This window comes from Vanessa cardui, chromosome 18, assembly GCF_905220365.1.
Source record: "Vanessa cardui chromosome 18, ilVanCard2.1, whole genome shotgun sequence".
In the NCBI taxonomy this organism is placed as follows: domain Eukaryota; kingdom Metazoa; phylum Arthropoda; class Insecta; order Lepidoptera; family Nymphalidae; genus Vanessa; species Vanessa cardui.
This window is the reverse complement of record NC_061140.1, coordinates 2,237,812-2,260,368: the sequence shown is the minus strand read 5'-3', so window position 1 is coordinate 2,260,368 and position 22,557 is coordinate 2,237,812. Positions and strand designations below refer to the sequence as shown.

Genomic DNA, 22,557 nt, shown 5'->3' with positions numbered 1-22,557 from the left:
TACATATATACATAAATATAAACTACATATTATTACATACTTGCATACATTATTTAGATATGGATAGGTAATAGTTTCTCAAACGATGCTTAAATATTGCCAAGGATTTAGACTGCCGTATATCAGTGGGTAGTGCATTCCAGAGTTTGACGGTTTTCACGGTGAAAGAGTTGCTGTAGGTTTGTGTCCGACTGCAGGGTGTGACAAGTTTGTTGTCCTCACTAGAACGCAGGTTGTGTGTGCTATCAAACCCAAGAAATTTGAAGCGTTCTTTAAGGTAAGGTGGTGTATGCTCAACATATAAAATAGCATAGAGAAGAGATAAGGCGTGCAAGTTTCTTCGAAGCCTGATTGGCAGCCACTTCAACTGAGACCGATACTGCGAAACGTGATCATACTTACGCAGGCCAAATATGAATCTAATGGCCAAATTTTGCAGCCGTTCTAATTTATTCAGAAGGTCTTCAGTTAAATCAATGTAGCAGGCGTCGGCATAATCTAATATTGGAAAAAGAAATGCATTGGCTAAGCTGATCTTAGCCTTGATGGGTAGTAGATTTTTCCATCGCCTTAAAAAACCAATGATGGCATACATCTTACGACTCATTTCTGCAACCTGAGGTACCCAGGATAAGGAAGCATCCAGAAGTAGTCCAAGATTTCTAACAGTTTCTTGCAGCGGTAGTGTGTGGCCATCAAGCATGATTGGAGATAGGATTTTGTCTTTGACCCTCGACAGAAGCTTAGGACTGCCAAAAACAGCTACTTGCGACTTCCTTGGATTCAGTTGGAGACCGTAAGATCTACACCATTCACTGATCTTTACCAAATCATTATTCAAAGTTGCAACAGCCTCGTCGATACCGTCCAAGGGAGCGGTAACATATATTTGAAGATCATCAGCATATAGATGATAGGATGAAGAGATAAGTGTAGAGAGAGTATTAATGAAAATAGAAAAGAGAAGAGGAGAGAGTACACCACCTTGCGGGACACCGGAAGGGATATCTAAAAAAGGTGAAGACCTACTGTTTGCCGTTATGCATTGCTGTCGGTTGAACAGGTAAGAACGGAACCAATCAACAGCAATAGAACCTATGTTTAGAGATTCAAGGATTGCCAAGCATATGTCATAGTCGATAGTATTAAAAGCATTCGAAAAGTCAAGAAGAGCTAGTATAGTTACGCATTTGTTGTCAATTCCGTTACGTATATCGTCACATACTTTGGTGAGAGCTGTAACTGTACTATGGCCTTTTCTAAACCCAGATTGGAAAGGGCAGAGGATTTTATTTATAGAGAGGAATTGGCTTAATTGAGAATGGACTACACGTTCTAGCACCTTCGAGAGAAAAGGAAGCACAGATATAGGTCTAAAATGAGAAGGTAACAAGGGATTGGAAACTTTAGGAATAGGAATCACTAGAGCTTTGCGCCAAATAGAAGGGAAAGTACCAGTTGACAGGGAGTAATTAAATATATGACATAAAATAGGTAAAATATTGTTGAGAGTAAGGAGAATAAGTTTTCGACTTATTTCATCACAGCCAGTTGAGTCTGATTTAATACTAAGGATGTGCTTCCTTAACTCGCTAATGGTGACAGAGCTGAATTCGAAAGGAGGGTTATCAGGAATAGGCAGTGTATGAAGAAAGTTGATTGTATTAAGTTTGTCACACATATTTATAGAAGAAGAAGAAAGAAAGTGTCTGTTAAGATCATCAAGTTCGATATTAAAAGAAATGGTTTCCCGCTGACGACCGATTCCCAGCGATTTCAAAAACCGCCAAACCTTGGATGTACCGCTATTATCAATAGCATTTGCAATAAACTTACGCTGAGCATCACGACAGAGTTTATTGCAACGATTTCGTAGATGTTTATATTTTTCCAAGTTGTCAGTAGTTGGATTTCTTTTATATTTGGCCTTCGCAGCATTACGCTTAGCCATGAGTGCTCTAATATCCTGAGTTAGCCAAGGAGCCGGTAAGTGCTTAAGCTTAATAGGTCTTAATGGGGCATGTACATCCAATAAATCGGTTAAGAGAGAATTAAATATGCTAATTTTTTCATCAATTGAGCTGGCATTATAAATAGCATTCCAGTCGATATTGTTTAAATCGCTCATGAAATTGGTGTTATTAAGCTTTTGAAAATTACGCCGCATCACTATAGTTGGCTTCGCTCGCGGAGGCCGAATTCTATAGGATAAATAAACTAAGTCGTGGTAGGAAAAGGCCTCTGCGGGAAACTGACCATGGACGTCAACATGACTGAGAGAGGAAACAAACATTAAGTCCAATAGTGAGGGAGAACAATTCGGAAAAAAATGAGTCGCATTCGTTGGAAGTACATTAAGGTTACAGCTATCGATTATATTCTTAAGTCGTCGGGCACGTTGGTCGTCTTTAATCAAGCAGGTGTTAAAATCACCCATAATTATGGTGTGATCGACAGAAGTTCTAAATTGATCTAATAACATTTCAAAATTATTAAAATAATTAATATTGAGTGACGGACTATAAAATACGCCCAGTAGTAGTTTGAGATGACCGAATAAGACCTCAATAAAGATGTGTTCCGATGACTCAGAGTATTGTGAAGGAGATTTACTTAAAATTGTAAAGGGGATATGACTGCGGAGGTATATTGCCACACCACCACCACCTTTACCTGTTCGGTCGTTCCGGATCAGATGGTAGCCAGGCAAACAGTAAGACGTCGAGGGTAAACTTGGTTTCAAAAAAGATTCGGATACAAGAATGGCATGAATATTTTTACTGTCGAAGGAGGACAGGAAATCAGGGTAATGAGATGGAATACTCTGCGCATTTATATGCACTACATTAAAGTTTCTAGAAACACCGGAGAAAGTTGAGTCTAAAAGAGAATTAAGAGGAAGAGAAGCACTGTGAAAACTATCATCAGTAGATAATACTGAGTCACTAAGATAGATACTATTATCATTCGAGTCACTTACGCTGTGAACGCTTGAAATCATACTATTAATGTAAATACAAGTTAATATTATATATATGTAAGTAAAAATAATTAAATAGTATAATAATACCAAAATAAATCAAAATACTAGAATATTGAGTTCTAATAAGCTACTCCTCCATCCCGCCAGCCGTTTGTGAGTAAGCAATTACAAGGATATTTTTATCACAAATATAGTAAAACATAAGAACCGGATACAACATTAAAACAGAAATAAAAACAAGTTATAAATCAGTGTTTAGTAAAGCACCACACTAAGTAACCAATAAACAAAATAAAAATACGATTTAAATTCTAATAACATTAAATATAAAAAATAAACTAGTAAGTAGAGAGAAAAACATAAAAAAAATTGAATTAAACTAAAAACAAAAAACTACCTCATAAAATAAAAATGCTAACTACATAGGCAGTAGTTAGTTAATTAGTTTTATCAATGCAGTTACTAAACGCAGATCAAACGTCAGATTGTTGACAATTGACATTATACCTTCAGTCAACAACATAATATAATTATAACTGAACTGAATATAATAATACCGACATGTTAGCAAATTAACACTAATTTTATCCGAAATATAATTATAGTAACTAAACAAAAATAGATGACATAAATTAATAACAGAACAATCTAATGGAGCGACGACAAACTGCTACTAATAAAACGAAAACTTACTTTTTAACGGTTCTCTTACTTCGCATAACCTGAGTGGAGTTGGACGATTTTGAAATTGAGTCGACACCGACAGTACTGGTACCAGCAGCAGCAGCAAGATTAGTTGCCGAGGGCATGTAATTCGGCTTGCAATTGATTGAGTTAAGCTCTGCTGTTGTGACGATACGGTGACGCTTACCGTCAGACCCCGTAACGATAACAACTCCATCCTTCGTCCAGCATTTTGAAATTCCGAACTTCTGTCTTGCAGACATAAACAGGTCATGCCTTTCCTTGGTAAGGAACTCCGACAGAGTCACGCCTGTGCTTTTAAGGGACGTTTTTGAATACCAGATCTTGTTACGAAGCACTACATCACGAAATTTTACAAGGATAGGTCGAGGCTTATCCCTAGAGGAATGACCTAATCGCTGACATCGACTGAGCTTCTTTATGGTAAATTCTGGTACCTTAAGATGGCCTGATATAACACCTGACACTATGACTGGCAAATTTTCTTTTTTGTCTTCAGGAACTCCGTGGAACAGAAGCATCTTCCTTCTACTTCGCATTTCCAGCTGATTGTACTGCTTCGATAATATTTCCACTTGCATCTGAAGGCCTTCTAATGCAGATAAAACAAAGACTCTGAAGGTGTTAAATTGAGCCGCAATGTTGGAGTTTGGACTAGTGGCTGGGATGGAACCCTGAAGAGATTTTTGAAACTCAGCCATCCGTGTGTTGAAGTGCTCAGTCAGGTCCTCAATTGAGTGCTTAATGGATTCCATAGTGAAGTTATTACTTTTCACTCAACTTGTTTAATGTTTTTGTTTTTTTGTTGATTATATTGGTGTTATGGAGATTAGCTGGCAGGTAGGAAACACATTTAGCACATATTAATTTGTATAATTATTATTTTGTAATTTAGATAATTAAAATTAACAAGAGCTCATATAAAAGCGTGTTGTCTTTTTTTTGTCACCTACCCGAAAAAAAAAAATATTTAAATTAGATAAATCAAAATCGAAATAAACTTTATCCAAGTCCAAAATAAAATTTCTGTATGCAACGTTTGAGTGAAACGCGAATAGTTTCTCTTGTTCTACTTGTTGCACGAAGTTTTTGAAACTATATTACAAATTATAATTTGTCAGTCATTATTGGATTACTTCTATTCGATACTAGCCACCCGCCCCGGCTTCGCACGGGTGCAACACTAATACGAAATATACTACAGAATTTGTTTATTTACGACATCACATTGCCAACTTCTAAAATTATCAGTGTTTCTTTACTATATTGCCCATATATACCCTTCCTCTCAAATCACTCTATCTATTAAAAAAAACCGCATCAAATACCATTGCGTAGTTTTAAATATTTAAGCATACATAGGGATATAGGGACAGAGAAAGCGACTTTGTTTTATACAATGAAGTGATAGATATAGGTGTATACGATAATTAATAGCAAAAACGTACCTATCCATATACCAAATGGGCCGAGACGTTGCGAATAAGCCGTCCTTTTACAAAAGAGTAATACAACAAAAACTGATTTTGCGACTTATGCAACTATTTCTTTAGTCCATGCTTTAATTACTATACATAGTCTTTATGTTCTATGTGATAAGGATGATTTTTTATTTAAATAAATAGTTGTTCATGGGAATTAGACTATTTACGTGATCCACGATGTTTTCATATTGTGATCTATCGTGAGATTGGAATCGTTACGGTAACCTTATTTCTTGTGTTATACTTTGTACTTCTTTTGTTTTGCAGTGGAAATGCAAATGCATCTTGTGTATTTTTAGTTCATTAGCAATTTAACTTTAATCGGTATAAGGACTTGGTGACTACTAAGACTACTTGGTGGTAGGGCTTCGTGCAAGCCCGTCTGGGTAGGTACCACCCACTCATCAGTTATTCTACCGCCAAATAACAGTACTCAGTATTGTTGTGTTCCGGTTTGAAGGGTGAGTGAGCCAATGTAACTACAGGCACAAGGGGCATAACATCATAGTTCCCAAGGTTGTTGGCACATTGATGATGTAATGAATAGTTAATATTTCTTACAGCGTCATTGTCTATGGGTGATGGTGACCACTTACCATCATGCGGCCCATATGCTCGTCCGCCAACCTATACCATAAAAAAAGGAAAAATATATTCACGCTCGTACATATTGGAAGGAGTGATTCATGAGAAGGCTTTAAGTGGATATTTCTTTTGTTTTTATGGCATAAGTTGGTGGGCAACTCAATGGGACACCCGATAGAAAGTGGTCACTATCGCCACTACACTAGACTAGAATGTCGCTGTAAGAAATATTAACTTTGGATACATCACAAATCAGCCACTTATTCTGTTTACTAGCATGGAATGTCCCTTGTGCCTGAGTTACACTGGCTCATTCATCCTTCAAATTGAAATTCAACAGCACTGAGCACTGTTATTTGGCGTTAAAATATCTGATGAGTGGGTGGTAATTTGTTTGTGGAGGAGTTCCTAACAAACGTAAAAAATGAGTACTTCAAGGAAATATTTCTGATAATCCATCCTCTTAATGATTCAAAATTAAAATGAATTTATAATTCGTTGTGTGAATTAAAATGAATTATAAATTACAACGTAACACATTTATAGTTGTTGTTAGGCTATCAAAAAATGGAATCATAAAAATGAATTTGTTAAATATGTATAATTTAATTAATTGTAACTAACTAAGTATATTAGAACGTTAGTCAATTTAGAACGTCATATTTAAGAGTTTTTGTTAGCCTTAAACGGGACAAATAGTATACAATTAACATTAATATTAATGTATACGAAATTTATAATACAAGTGCTAGATAGGTGCGGCTCGCATAGCTGACCGTTGCGAAACCGAAACTGTATCATAAACGATGTAACGAGGTGAAATAATTTGTCAAAAGTGTCCCTATTATTATATTTTTTTATTTATTTATTTGTGCTTTATTGCGGCAACATTTTAAAGATCTAAGCATACATGGGTTGACAGACAGCGAATCGCGACTTTGTTTTATACTATGTAATGATGACGATATTGATATGCAATTATATCATAGTATTACATATTAATCAATCATAAACGTAATACTTTTATGCTATTGGGTATTATGATCCCTGTCTTCATTAAAGCTATACTTTCGCCCGCGGGCTGCCTCATGAATATTAACAATGCCTTAGTTCCGTCACAATTTCATAATGTGTAGGTTGCTTTAACAAAACATCTTTGTATATAGATCACTATTATGTAACGACGTAAGCTTGATCGTAGTACGTCAGATAATATGTAACTGGTGTTACTGTATACCTATTTTTATGTATAAACTGTTCTCTACATTGATTGCTTGTTTTTTTGTTTGGAAACTGTATATGCGCTTTAGTGTTACCGATAATACGAGATGCGATATCATTTATATTTTCTTTAAATTTCCAATAAAAATTATAAAAGCGTGTTCGATGTATGACGTATATTGTCCCTGAGAAAAACTTGAAAAGCTTTTAAACCTTATGTGCTTGTAATATTAAAGACGCACATACACAGCCACCATTTTTTTTTAAATCAGTTATAATACTCACACAAATTAATGAAAAAAAAATAAATAAATTATACTTGGAATAAAACAGCTTATAGCAATATTTTATATTATAGAATTTGATAACTGTCGTATTGGGAAATGGGCCAATGCACCACCAACATTGGGAACAAAAATTTTATGTCCCTTGTATCAGCAATTACACTGGCACACTCACCTATACAACCTTATCACCACAATATCAACTATACCTGTTTGGTGGTATAAAATTATGATGAGTGACTGTTACCTTGCGCCGAGATGGCCCAGAGGTTAGAAAGCGTTCATCTTAACCGATGATATTGGTGGTAGAATAAAATTATGATGACTGTTACCTTCAGCCGAGATGGCCCAGAGATTAGAACGCGTGCATCTTAACCGATGTTTGCGGGTTCAAACCCAGGAAAACACCATGAATATTCATGTGCTTAATTTGTGTTTATAATTCATCTCATGCGGTGAACAGGGAAAACATCCCGCGTTGAAAGAGCGTGGGGGAATATGTTCTAAACCTACTCCTCAAAGGAAGAGGAGCAGATGTGGGAAATTTACAGGCTGTTGTTGACTGCTAACTATCCAGAGGGCTCTACTATGTAGTTTATAGTAGTAAATGTTTTCCAGACAACCCAGACAAACACTTAGGATCAGAAAGTTGACATGATTTGATACATTGAAAGAGTTACGACGTTTTAAAAATAATTAGTGTAAGTTCATTGTAGGTAATGTTAGTATGTTTTTTTGTTGATTAATTGATAACCGTCATACATGAAGGTTATTGTAAAATAAGTGTAACTATGATTGATGTGCACGAGCGACGTGTGTTACCGTTTTGGAGCAAAAAAACGTTTAGAGCAAGGTCATGCTTGGAAATGAATGCATGCTGTCTATTTTATGAATGACAATGAAACTACTGTTTAAAAATAGCTTAAAGTAAATTAAAGCAAGTTATCCCTTATAACATACAGCAGCTGATGCTACTGTATGTTATAACATATGTAGTTGGACTAATACTTGTTAAATTTTAGGCAGGATATACTAAATATTGAATTGGTTTAACTTTGTATCTCAAATATTGAATAGAGTAACTACTACCACACTAACTGGAGATATCTTAAAGATTAATTCAATTATTTAAAATTACCAATTTAAAATGTATTATAAAATCTACTTGATATTCTACTTCGATATCTATTGTATTCTACAAATTTAGCAATAATTTTGACGGAAATTCCACTACAAAAACACTAGCCGTTAATAAAGCAGTTAAATAATAAACAAGGTTTGGAATTCGTGTTAGCTATGTGGTTTAATTATAAAGACAAAATCTCAAAACCAGACCGACGAGAAGCCATACAAATAGTTTAGCATGAATTGTGAACGCTAATAACCGAAAATTTTGTAACTGGGGCAGTTGAATGCTGGCTTAGAGTCTGGGGCACACTGTTGAAACTCACACACATATTCAAAATTAAAATTGACATTAAAATTTGCAAAAAAATGATTAATTGCTAAGATATAGAGACATAGGAAGTAGTGTAGCTTTAGATTTAAGTCATTATATAATAATAATAAATATGAGACTAGATCATATACATTACTCTGATCCCAATGTATGTGTAAAGCACTTGTGTTATGGAAAATCAGAAGTAACGACAGTACCACAAACAGTCACACCCAAGACAACATAGAAAACTAATGGTGGCGTACCCATGAAAACCAGTGTACACACCACTCGACCTCGAAGGTCGTTAAATTATATGACTCCAAAGTGCTTTTTATAATCTTACTTGAATATATATATTCTTTTACGTTGTGGGGGCAAACGAGCAAGAGTCTAACTAGATGTAAAGTGATTACCAATGCCCATGGACATCTGCAACACCAGGGGGCTTGCAGGTGCAATGCCAGCCTTTAAGGAAGAAGTACGCTCTTTTTTTGACGGTTCCGAAGTCGTATCGGTTCGGAACAACCGGCAGAGGCTGATTCCACATAGAAGAGGCGGAAAATAAATATATACTGTTTTGATTATTCTATTTGAAATTTTAATTTTTGACATAATTACATAGTCAAGTAGTTAACGTACGTAGTCAAGTTAACATGTTTATATAACATATGATACTTAAAGTTAGCATAGTCAGTCATTCATTCATATTATTCGGTCCGATTTAGTTATATATTAGTAAATTGCACATATGTGTGTCAAATCAAATGCAGTTTATATTCTCTTACTTTCACAATTCGATACAATGGTAAAGAGCTTTGAAACGACACTAACGAACATGTTTCTGGAGGCACGGATTACCGTGCCATTATTTTTTGCTATTTGTACTAATTAATACCACCAAAATCCTCACTCCAGTTGCCCCCGAGATTTTTTAATTTAAGATTATTCCATGATTATTTTTTTATTCAATCCAGGTTTTGAACTTAATCAGGAATATAGTATCTGCATTCATGTAAATATAATAAAAAAAGTAAACGATAAAAGTGTTTATTCAGTATAGAGACACTTGCTTATTGATTGCTTATTGATAGTTTGGAATTAAACTCAAATGTGAGAATAACCGGCAAAAGAAACTCCACGGGACTAATACAATAATATCATTTATCATACAATTATAAGATTATAAAGAGTAACTACTGAGTTTCTTGCCGGTTCTTCTCGGTAGAATCTACTTTCCGAACAGGTGGTAGCTTCACTTAATTGTAAAAATGACGATTCAAAAGTGCTTGTAAATACCTACTTGAATAAAGCTTATTTTGATTTGATTTGATTTGATTAAATAGTTATTATACAATTATAAAATTTTATATTTTCGTCGCTTTAAATGGGACGTAAAATTAAAATTAAAACTAAAGGCAATCAATTTGGTACAATATGAATACAATTATTTCCAATTAAATGTTACCCGAAGTAAAAATAAGGTTTTCAAAATATTTTTAAGTTTTCAAATCTCTCAAACATTGCATAATTATTATCTAGACGATGTGTGTATGACCGTATCTCTATTATTAAATAATTATACTCCTTCGTTTTCCGCGTTCTTCAGAATATTAAATAGCTTCCTTCCTTTTATTGTAACTTCCCCGAGGATCAATCTTGTGCTATAAAGCATCGGAGAGCAGCACAGAGTAGAAAAACTAGTAATAATAACAATTTATTTCGTTTACGTCATCAGGTTCATATCTGTATGTATCACACAAAGTTTTGCGGAAGGCAAAGCTAAAAGTCTTCTATAAAAATAAAGTAAATTTATTGGAATGAAAATGTGACCAATTTCGAAAAACATTGATAATTATATACAAACTCTTTTCGTGTCTGCGTCAGTATTGATGATTTTACAAAAAAAAAAAAATAACAAATATTTATATATAGGAAGATAAAGTTTCTCACTTATGGAATAATAATAATATAATACCTTCTTGACGTTTTACTTTGCGCGTATATAAGAGTTGGTTCTATATTTCGAATTATAAATAATTATTAGGTGTACACCCGCCTTAGGTTCGTTCTAGTTAGGCAATATTTAAAAACGAGTTTACGAAAACACTAGATTCGTTAATAAATGCGTAAAGACTGAAAGCGAACAGGTGCACAGGAGCATGAAGTCAAGGTGTGTTTAAACTGCAAATAACCCACTTATAAGCGATTTCATTATTTCAAGTTAACGGTCGCAAATACCAAGAGATTTATCTAACATTTCTGCCATTTCGAAACCAACACGCTCACGAATGACAAAGACTTGGATTGAAAAGTCGATTCGTTTCAAAATAACACAATCTGCCGAGATGGCCCAGTGGTTAGAACGCGTGCAACTTACCCGATGATTGCGAGTTCAAACCCAGGCATCGTTGAATTTTTATATAATTAATTTGTGTTTTTTAGTTCTTCTATAGTTCGTTAGTGAAGGAAAACATCGCGAGGAAACCTGCATAATATGTCTAGTTTCAACGAAATTCTGTCACATGTGTGTATTCACCAATGTGGAGCAGCGTGCAGCTCAAAGGGAGAGGCGCCTTAACCCAGCAGTGGGAAATTTACAGACTGTTAATGTAACACAATCTGACGTAGAATAGGTATTTATTTAAATTATTAATATCATAATATATGACTGCTCTGTTGGTTTAGAAGTTAGCTTATAGGCATGTTTCAAAGTCTTGGTTTCAATACCCAGTTCAGACCAGTAGTTCATATGTTTGGAAATATAAACGATATTACCGCTTACATGCTCCTGAACTTTACCAATTTGCTCGAACACTTGTTCGAGCAACTTGGTAAAGTTGAAATCCTACGGAGTTCGCTGTTTCACGTTAACAATGGGTTGAAGTCAATCAAACTTGTAAATTAAATTATTTATCTAGGATATGTTAAAGATGCAAAAGACGATGAGGAAGGAATTACTGAGACGAATTTTAGAATAGTCTCGTATATAGATATATTAAGCGTTTTAAATTTTAGGAAAAACACAACAGTTGTAACTTAGGAGTGCATTATTAATTTTGCAATAAGGAAGAGTATAAATGCTTAAAATAAAACAATACAAATTCACATACAAAATCTGTTTGCTGTTTCAACGTGTGTTTCGTTTGCACTAAAATTTGCATTTTTAAATATATTTAATTAATGCGTGTTTATATTATTATTTATACTTATCGAAATATTTTTTCTCATTATTACATTTACCTTTTTATTTTCAAACGACTTCGAGGTGTGTGTGTGGAGTGTACGTTGCGTTGGGGCAAGATCGGCAATGGGGTATGATCGTGCCAATGGAATTTCTGGCTGATTTGAAAAGTTTTTAATTGTTGTTTCTAACTTCTTACTTCAGACAATAGAAGCAGTTATATTAACTTTTGCTGGTTGGAGAACTAGACTTATGAAAAGAAGGCCGAATCAGTCCGAAGTTTGGTCGGTACGATCTCTAACAGGAATAAGTTGCGCAAGAAACTTTTGGCTAAATGACAAGTAAGAGTCCATTAAACGACAAGCATCAACGGACCAATCCTGTAGGACCAATCGCAAGCAACCTCTTCTTTGAATCTTGTTTTGGGCAAAAAACCTTGTTTTTCTTTGAACAATATCCTTGTAGTAGTTGTCCTAATACTCTCTTGTCTTATAAATAATTAGTAGCTCTCGTTCTAAATGTGTAAAGAAATCACCAATATGTGAATCCAAATAGTTGGCGTCAGATTGGCAGTGTTTGTCAAATATTCCGTTACACCTACTAAAATTTCCTATCAATAATACGTCAAACTTGAAGGTCTTAAAGGTTTTATTTTGCCTAATACCGTAAAATATACTTGTGTAATGTCCGCTTCGCCAATGCAAACATTTGACCAAACAAACATTTGATTGTTATCTCGTACCGCGAGAACCTTGGCCGGTTTGCATGTGCAACATCAAAATAACCACAGTATCTTCAATTAGTTTTGGGCAATTAAATGGATATCATGTCTGTATGACGAAATGAGTGCTGTTGAAACAATGTTAGAATTAATTAATTGATACCAAAAGTGTTGCTATGGTTTTTAATTCTTGATTCGCTGTGGAACAGCGCAATCGAACGGTTAACGATCATGGTTGATCTTGTTAATTTAACTACCTTATTAACATAATTTTGTTTCCATATTAATGTTAAAATTGACACATTTACATGGTTAAATTGTGCATGTTTTGATGGGAAGGTTACGCTATGCGTTTTTCTTATTTTCTGATATGTTTATTCCTATGGTAAAACTTTTAAATTATTACCGATCAATTTTATGCAATAACTCTATCAGTGTTACCTCGACATTACCGAAATCTTCAATTTTAGGGTATATTTAATCAACCTTATGGAATTGTATAAGGGTTATTATTATAGGATTCTGATTCTGTGGCGATTTATATTCGACCGAACCGCTAGATATTGTTAGTAAATTAGCATAACGACTACATCACGAAATTGCAACAAAGTGAAATTTTGTTTAGAATAAACGCCTTAATCCATTTCTAGCTTGGAAAAATGTTGCTAACATTTATATCGACGACTTCCGTGCTCGAGTAGTATGTACGTCACAGTACTCCACTCCGATCACGGGCTCCCAGCCGAGCCAACTTAGAAAAAGTTCATTAGTTTTCTATGTTGTCTTGGGTCTGGGTGTTTGTCGTAACGTCGTTAATTCTGATTTTCTAAAACACAAGTACTTTAGTTTTAACATTGGCATCAGAGTAATGTACGTGATGTTGTCTAATATTTATTTATATTACCAATTAATCATTCATTAAATTCCATTCCTTGGACACTATTTACATTCTAGCTATTATTAATTTGATTGCATGAATATTTAAGTCACCAATGTCAATAGCCTTCATGTACGTAAATAAACTTACATAACGATCTTAGGAAATTTAGTTTCGTTTTAATTATTTGCGTAATCGCTTCATTTCACGTCGATTTGGTAAAGTGTTTCGACAACGGCACAATGCGCTCAATATTTTTTATCTATACGATTTTCTTTATACAAGCAACGGTCGAAAGACATGCATCCTAATAATGAAATATTGTAACTTTGCTACGAAATGTTTTCATCATATAACGTAAGATTTTCTCAAATATTTACCTTACATTATGGACTTCCTACACCTTCCATCTTTTTTTAATTTGGCAAAATTTGCACGTAGACTTTTAATTTAAATAAAGTCGTATACATGTAGGGTTGGCAACACTTATGTTTTTTATGTTAATGGTTTCAAATCAGAAATCAGCAATATTAAGTATTGTTGTTTGGCAGTAAAATAACTAATGTGTGGTGTGTAATTTACTCAGATAGGGTTGAACAAACAACTACGCCAGATAGGGTTGGTAGAGCTACCATCAACGGTACCAAGTAGCGAGACTCCTGTTAGGATTAAAACTCCATTTCATCATAAATCGGTTCAAAAAGCACTTCTACTGACAACAACAAGCAACGATTAAAACGGCACAGCAGTCGTAAAATATGAAAAAAAAACACATAGCGACTTTTGCAGGAGCAACGACGATTGGTAAGATTTTAAGTAAAATTTTGTGTGGCAACCCTATGTTTATCAGATTCCTAGAAGATTACTTCGCAGCTATAAAATACCGGGAAAATATTTAAGCAAAATGGAAACGTTTATAAGAACAGGATGTTGTGATACTTCAAATGCCAAAATACTTCGGGTCATGGACGATCAAACAGAAGGGATTCTTTAGTATTAGGGCGGTACCTCACTGGCAACATTCGCCTGTGTTATAAAATTTTAGGTTCAAGCATTAGTGAGTGAGAAGTACGATGTAACATTAGAAAGAGAAAGGAATTATGCATAACAATGTAAATAATTGATTTGACTGCGGCCAATGCTCAAAATCGAATACAGTACAACCGAGTGCTTCTTAAGTGATCAACCTTAAGAGTTTGCAAATATATAGGATAGTTGAGATTTCAAAACTGTGTCGTTTATACTTTAAACATATGTGGAATATAATTGAGCGTCTAGGTCTAGGCTAGCATTAAGACCTCAGACCTCAAGGTCTTGGACTAGCAGCTCGGGTCCGTACATAAGTTATTGGGCTTTTATATATATATAAATAAATATAAATATATAAATAAATATGAGACAACATCACATACATTACTCTGATCCCAATGTAAGTAGCTGAAGCACTTGTGTTATGGAAATCAGAAGTAACGACGGTACCACAAACACCCAGACCCAAGACAACATAGAAAACTAATAGTAATCTACATCGACTCGGCCGGGAATCGAACCCGGGACCTCAGAGTGGCGTACCCATGAAAACCGGTGTACACACCACTCGACCATGGAGGTCGTCATATATTTTACTAGCGATCCCAGCTTTGCTCGGTTGCGAAGCTGATACTAAATGTACTACAGAATCTGTTTAATAACGACATCATATTAGAAACTTCTAAAATTATCAGTGTTTCATTACTATATTGAACATACAAAACCTTTCTCTTTCATTACTTTATATATTAAAAAACTACCTCATCAAAATCCGTTGCGTAGTTTTAAAGATTTAAACATACATAGGGATATAGGGGCCAAGAAAGCGACTTTGTATTATACTATGTAGTGATTAATAATTTCAGTACTAGCCTGGAGTATGATGGTAATGCACGTGTTACAATATGCTATTCTAGACACAGCAGCAGTCTGGTAGAGCACGTAAAGGTCCTTTGCCTCTTACTGGTCTTATCGTATCAGTCCCATATGATAATGAGAGTGATTGGATAGGAAATTCACATGCTATGTTTCAGTCAAAATATACTTGATTCAAGTAGGGCTTTTAAAACCACTTATAAATTGTCATTTAACAACTATTTTAACGAGGAGCTCTACTTCCTAGGCGTGATTAATAATAGTTTATAATTGTACGGAAATGTAGGTATTACATACATATAGTATTTACTAAAATTATTGTCATGATAAATTATTTTTTGTTTTTTTCAATCGATGGAAAAGAATATAAGGTGTGAAGTCGTCTATTTCGAGTGACTTGACACTTAATTAGCAGATTAGCAAGCAACTTTATCCTGTAGTATTCACGTCCAATATAACTTGATTTTTTTAACTGTTTTTGTTGATGATTCGATAAAGAATTGCAAGTAAACAACATCTGTATCAAGTTTCAACTCAGGCTGGTTCATAATGCATGGTCGCTTAGCATACCTATTAAAACAAAATGTATATTTTATACATACACGACTCTATCCCACAAACGGTTTCACACGGGTTCAATTGAAGAACAATTTTTTTCCGACCTGTAGTCTACAGCTGTCCACGATTGAAATTATCGGCGTTTCTCTCCTATAATATGTATTTTTTATACACATAAGGAGAAAGACCACAGTGGCGTGCACTTGGAGATGCCTATGTCCAGCAGTGGACGAAAACGGTGATGATAAATGAATGAATGAATACACATAAACGTTTCTTTATCATCACTCCTATTAATGAAAGCCTAGGATTTTATAGAAACATCATTTCGGATTTAAATATGAGTATACGCAATTGTTTCGGATTATCGGATTATTTTCAATAGTTTAAATTTCGAATACTAGATTATTTGAAAATTGTGAAATAGAGAACTACGAGGTTTTCATGTATTCGTTGTATTATCTCTATAAGCTACTTTCTTTAAATAAATCACTATTCAATATAATAACATAATAAACATTTTTCTATCGGATAATTTTTGGTTCGGATAGATTTTTATTTCGGATATCCGATAATTTCGTTCAATTATGGAGCTCTATAACATCCGTAGTAAAATTAAAATACGTTGCGGATTTTAAAACATCAAAGCATACAGACGGCGTAAAACAACATTGTCTCACATTGTGTAGAGATAATAAAAACTCGTTTCAATGACGAATAGAGAAGTCAGTTAGATAGTTGACGACGCTTTGAATAAGTCAGTCACGAATTTAACCGGTAATATTATACAACACGGTGATCTATTATATGAAGGTAATTGTTACGCTTTGCAGAAAGTAGGCATATTTAAAGTAAACTTAAACGATAACTTAAACGGAATAGAATTTAATTACTTAGGATAAATGGTCATCTAGTTATATTATGAAATTGGAGTGTCTGTTTGTAGTGTTAAAATTACTGTTTCTTGCTAAATGCATATGATTTATACACGGTGCAAATACCAATACAATTTACAATTTTTGTCTGTCTGTCTGTTTCTTCCGAATAATCTCTGTAACAGTTGGACTGATTTTGATGGGACTTTCACTGGCAGATAGCTAATGTAATAAGGAGTTAATGAACAAGTTACTTTGTTAAATTAAATTGTGCACGATGTCAATGGCACAGCTAGTTATAATTAAAAATAGCATTTTACTTTAAGTGATCATTGTATTACGTTTATATTAATTAGTTAGTGTTAATGTTCGTGTTGACTTATATATATATATATATATATATATATATATATATATATATATATGTGTTATATATATATATATATATATATATATATATATATGTGTGTGTGTGTGTGTGTGTTGTTACATAATAAAATGATTGTACTGGGTATTTAAACATCGTTTTTTTATTTATGTTATATCGTGGACTAAGCGATAATGCCAATTTACAGGAATACTTCATATTTAAAATTTAAAATGTCTTACGGAACAGTTATTAATAACTATTAATTAGCTGAGATGGCCCAGTGGTTACAACGCGTGCATCTTAACCGATGATTTCGGGTTCAAACCCAGGCAAGCACCACTATATATATGTGCTTAATTTGTGTTTATAATTCATCTCGTGCTCGGCAGTTAAGGAAAACATCGTGAGGAAACCTACATGTGTCAAATTTCATCGAAATTCGGCCACATGTGCATTCCACCAACCCGCATTGGAACAGCGTGGTGGAATATGTTCCAAGCCATCTTCTTATTGGGAGAGGAGGCCTTAACCCAGCAGTGGGTAATTTACAGGCTGTTGCTTTTTTACTTTTATTAATTAGCTTGGAACTAGCACGTTATTTTCAAATTTCCGAATATATCTATGATAAATTGAAATTTAATATTATTATTATTTTCACAACGAAATACACTAATAAACTTTCGTCCGAATAATGCAACACAATCTTATTCAGTGAAACAATACATACATTGCTATATTGTAACATATTTCGCAAAACCATTGTTGCTGGTTACACAGTGGACGTGTAAGGCGTGAATGATCGAATTGTTCGACATTATTTACGCGTCGTGTCCGAAATGTTGCTTGTCATATCGTTATTGTGTTTTTATACCAGTTATCCAACCGGTAAGAGCTGAAATATCCTATGTCAATTAGTCATACAATTAAATGCCTAGTCACTTGACTAAAAAGCTATTTCATTCCATTCATAGACCATTATTTTCAGAAGCGTCCCTTTTCTTTTTAAAAATAATGTTGTTTTTCAACAATTTTTAATAATGAAGGCCATCGGATGTTTCACAAAAAAAAATATTCAAGGGGTGAGTTCGAAAATACCAGAAAGAGTTAACTGTCGGTTTTTTCATCCAAAATAAGAAAAAATAAGAAAAGGTGGGCGTCTACTAATTCCAATTCAAAATTTAAATTAAATTCTAAATGGACGAATACTGAATTTTCAATTTAAAGGATTTGATTGACATAATTCTACCACCAATACAAAACGAAACACCATCAAAGATCTGAGAAGAACCGGTGAAAGAAACTCAGCTGCACTTGTCGTTGTCAGAATCATTTTTTCACTATTTGTATATCGTTTAACTTTTGAACTGTTCAATAGGCTATTTGACAATGCGAAAAATAAATTGTGAATTATTGTAATCAGTGTATATTATGAGTTTAAAAATGGTTATTTACTAACGAAACTTGAAAATAATACTTAATTTTTTTCAAAAATCAATAAATAAAAATGCATTTTTTCAAACGTTTGTCACGTGACACAAAACGCTCCTGATTGGCCGGGGTTATGATGAAGTCACTTTCTTGTAAACCTTGCTTTTCTACTATATGTACCACAGATTAAAATACAGCAAAGTGACGTCACCGACCATTGCAGCGCCATATTGTCCAAGTAGCGTTTTCGCGCGTTATTTAAATATGTAATGTTTAATATGATATTTTTCGGCAAATATGTACTAGATATAAAAAAATCAACTACATAATATAAAACGGATTTTAAAAACCAGTCAAATAGCCTATTATTTGACACTAAAATTTTTCGATTAAATTTTTAGAAATCTTTAAAAAACATAATTACTATTCAATTAGAATATTTCACAATGAATATAAGCGTTAATTATGTTATACAATATACCGTAATCCTCCGAGTTCAAATAGTAATTAGTGTTAGAATTGAGATATGTGTAATTACAGTGGTATGACAACGCGTGCGCGGCAAGCGTGTGATCTCAAGATCGGAAGAGCATGGAAACGTGACAATATTAACACGAAGATGCTTAGGCTGAGAACATACAATATACAACTTAAATATAAAGTATATAAAAAAGTAAAATGTCAGTAATATTTTATTAAGACGTTGCATTCCAATCTAACCTTAAAATGTAGTATCATAGCTATCAATACAAAAAATAACTATGCTATGTAACAGTATGTATTTATTACAATAAATAAGAAGAAACTCTTAAGCCCCATTTCATTTGCAAACAGTACAGAGATCGTTTTTGGGCAATTGTATACGCATATATAATATTAGATACCGGGAAATATAATCTATTTACCATTTATAAAATTTGAAAAGTTTATAATTATTAAATACATTTTATTATACATTTAAAAACATTTTTGGAACAAAAGCGCCTGGATTTAGGATCGGGTTTCATCACATTACTACTGTTTGATTATTATTCTTCTCGAAACTGTTCACTGGAGGCTTCTTTTCGAAACGGTGATAGTGTTTAAATATTGACGATTCAAAAACGCAAAGTTCATTTTAATTGTGATGTTTACTTGAATGAAATTGATTTGATTTGCATATAAACACAAAACTCAAACCAATAAAGTCTATACAGTTTGTAAAGTTGTTTAACAATCATTTACAAAAATTAAACATAGATTACTACTATGTATTCACGGCTTTATGACGATCGCGTTGCATCTGCAGTCCGGTGTCATTGACCGTATCTTATCTGCGTAAGGAACCTGTTAACTCGTCTTTCTCACTCGTTACATAATAAGCAAGTTTTTGCGGTACACCGGCATCGCTTTGATGAAATCGATATATATTTAGCTGGGATTGTCTCGTTTGTAATGTTTATTAAAGGCAATATATATTTCGTGGTGATAAAAAAATCAAGGTCAATCAATTTCAACATTTCTATAAATAAAGTTTCAATTGAATCTTGTCACGTGTGTTGTAGATTGTGTTTTGTTTGCCTAGGCACATTTTTGTATGGTCAGAGTAAGAAAACCTTTGTCAGTTTTCAAATTAATACCTTTTGAATCTAAACATCGAATCATTGCGACGCAATATATCACTCCCGATCGGTAAAGCAGATTATCGCTTATACTGAGCACACGAAAATAGATCTTAAGATGACGAACCTTTTCTTACTCCTACTGTACATTAACATTCTTTATGAATGATTTATAAATCTATTGAAACAATTTTGCAATTGATTAAATGTAATAGTTCTCAGAAAGTGGCCGAACTCGTCAAGCAGGAAAAGGCCAAGTATGAGACAAGGTACTAGTTTTTCTAAACGTATTGATCCAATCTTCATGCCATCGACAGATACAGATTAACGATACCGAGATAACTCGTATCGAGTCCGACCTTTAAAGTCAGAAATCAATTGACAAGTACACGATATTTTCATTTAGAAGATTTGTAATAATAATAATAAAAAAAACTTTTTTTGATTTTATAAACTGTTCTGTTTTGATTTTATAAAACATTTATTTATAATTTTTGACGACCTCAATGGTCGAGTGGTGTGCACAACGATTTTCCTCCTGGGTTCGATTCCCGGCCGCATCGATATAGATTACTATTAGTTTTCTATGTTGTCTTGGGTCTGGGTGTTTGTGGTACCGTCGTTACTTCTGATTTCCATAACACAAGTGCTTCAGCTACTTACATTGGGATCAGAGTAATGTATGTGATGTTGTCTCATATTTACTTATTATTTTATTTATTTAATTATTTAAATTATTTAATTAATTGATCAAAACAATAGTCGTAATATATGTATATTTATATCTTAGATATAATTAGATGATAAAAACATAATACCAATCACATAATCATTCGTTATTTTTTTAAATTGTGTTTACCAAATGAAAACTTTTGTTTTAATATGATGGAGTAGACTCTGAGATAATTGTATAATATTTTTTGGGTGATATATCTAAAAAATACCCTCAATTAATATATATAGCTTTTTTTCAATAGACCAAATAATTAAAAATACATATACAAATTGATTTACATAAGAATTAATAACATTGAATGCTTAAATTTATACAAATATGAACTAAAACTAGTTACTGTATAAATCTTGACCACGTGGAATGGTGGCAAGAATACTAGCAGCAGCCCCGTTGAACCGCAATTCCGATCCTCTGGGCAAAAAACGAACCAGCCCTCTCGTCACCAGAGGAGGCAATGAGGCGAGGTGTTATACTTTTGATGAAGCTTTTTGCACCTCTACTCCAAAGGCCAAGCGTTTCGATAGCAAAATGGGACAAAAAAGTAATTTGACAAAAAAAAAAAAAACAAATTGATAATATATTAAGTAATCTATTATTATGTAATGTCATTGCATTCGTTTAAATTACGTGTTGACAGATGAAAAAATATTTTAAGTTGTGTATTATTGCGTTGACTAAATGGTTCAGTAGATATTGTATTACGGTCAATTCTTACTGTGACGAATTGATCTTGTTACGTCATTAGTGTCGCTTTTTAGTGTTCCGTAGTTTAAAACGGAACGTTATGCAATATTGTATATCTTTTCCGTTTTAGATGTCATAGCCAGTTTACTTAAAAGGCGATATAATGATCAATTTGTTAGGACACAGTTCGAATTATTCCACTTTTTATTTCAATACCGAATTGTTAGCACACTCAACTAGCGAAGAAAAATTGATTTATGGTTCAATTTTTGGTGCCTTTTTTGTTTTGTTTTTTTTTAAACGGAGATACTTTATTTTATGTAGAAGTAATATGTTTATTTTTGTTAATTTGAAACTACCACTCATTCTTAAATAAAAAGCTCTTATCTTAGATTCGGCAAAAGAAACAGTGACTTATTTTTTTCTTGTTAGTCAGTTTTGAATGTTTACATAATTCTATTTTATGTATCAAAGATGTAGCCAAGAGGCAATCGTTTCGATTCCAAAGTGTAATATCGATCATGAACTCATTAATTGTATAATACCTTTTGCACACAAGCACAAGAATTGTAATGCTCTCTGGGATCCTGGTGTGAAAACATATACATACACAAAATAGTCATCGAGTCTTTGAAGCCGAGTATAGAGTCATTATTTTGGGTATCACATTCTTTCAAAAAATTATTATTTTTCCTTACCTACGTAATAGATATTATATTTGTAATTGTATATTGTAACACGACATAAAAAAAAGAAAAAAAATAAATAGATCCCGCTGAGTTTCTTTCGCCGGTTCTTCTCAGGTCTGAGGTGTTAAATTCCGAACCGGTGGTAGATTTTTGACTATCAATAAGAAAGTGTAAACAAATCTATTTTGATTTTTTTTGACTTTGACTATTATACATAATTGAAAAGTTT

General features: G+C 33.4%; 2 protein-coding genes across 2 annotated transcripts in view; both read right to left on the bottom strand.

The window, feature by feature from the left end:
• LOC124537537 (A disintegrin and metalloproteinase with thrombospondin motifs 16-like) overlaps positions 1-22,557 on the bottom strand; it is a 67,565-nt gene that overhangs the window by 20,987 nt on the left and 24,021 nt on the right. The window lies entirely within an intron of this gene.
• On the bottom strand, positions 3,469-4,626 carry LOC124537289. The gene has a single exon (XM_047114082.1). The coding sequence runs from the start codon at positions 4,441-4,443 to the stop codon at positions 3,673-3,675; it is 771 nt and encodes a 256-aa protein (XP_046970038.1). The 5' UTR covers positions 4,444-4,626; the 3' UTR covers positions 3,469-3,672.

Coding starts and splice junctions, on each gene's coding strand:
- LOC124537289 (XM_047114082.1), bottom strand. CDS start 4,443: ATGGAATCCATTAAGCACTCAATTGAGGACCTGACTGAGCACTTCAAC.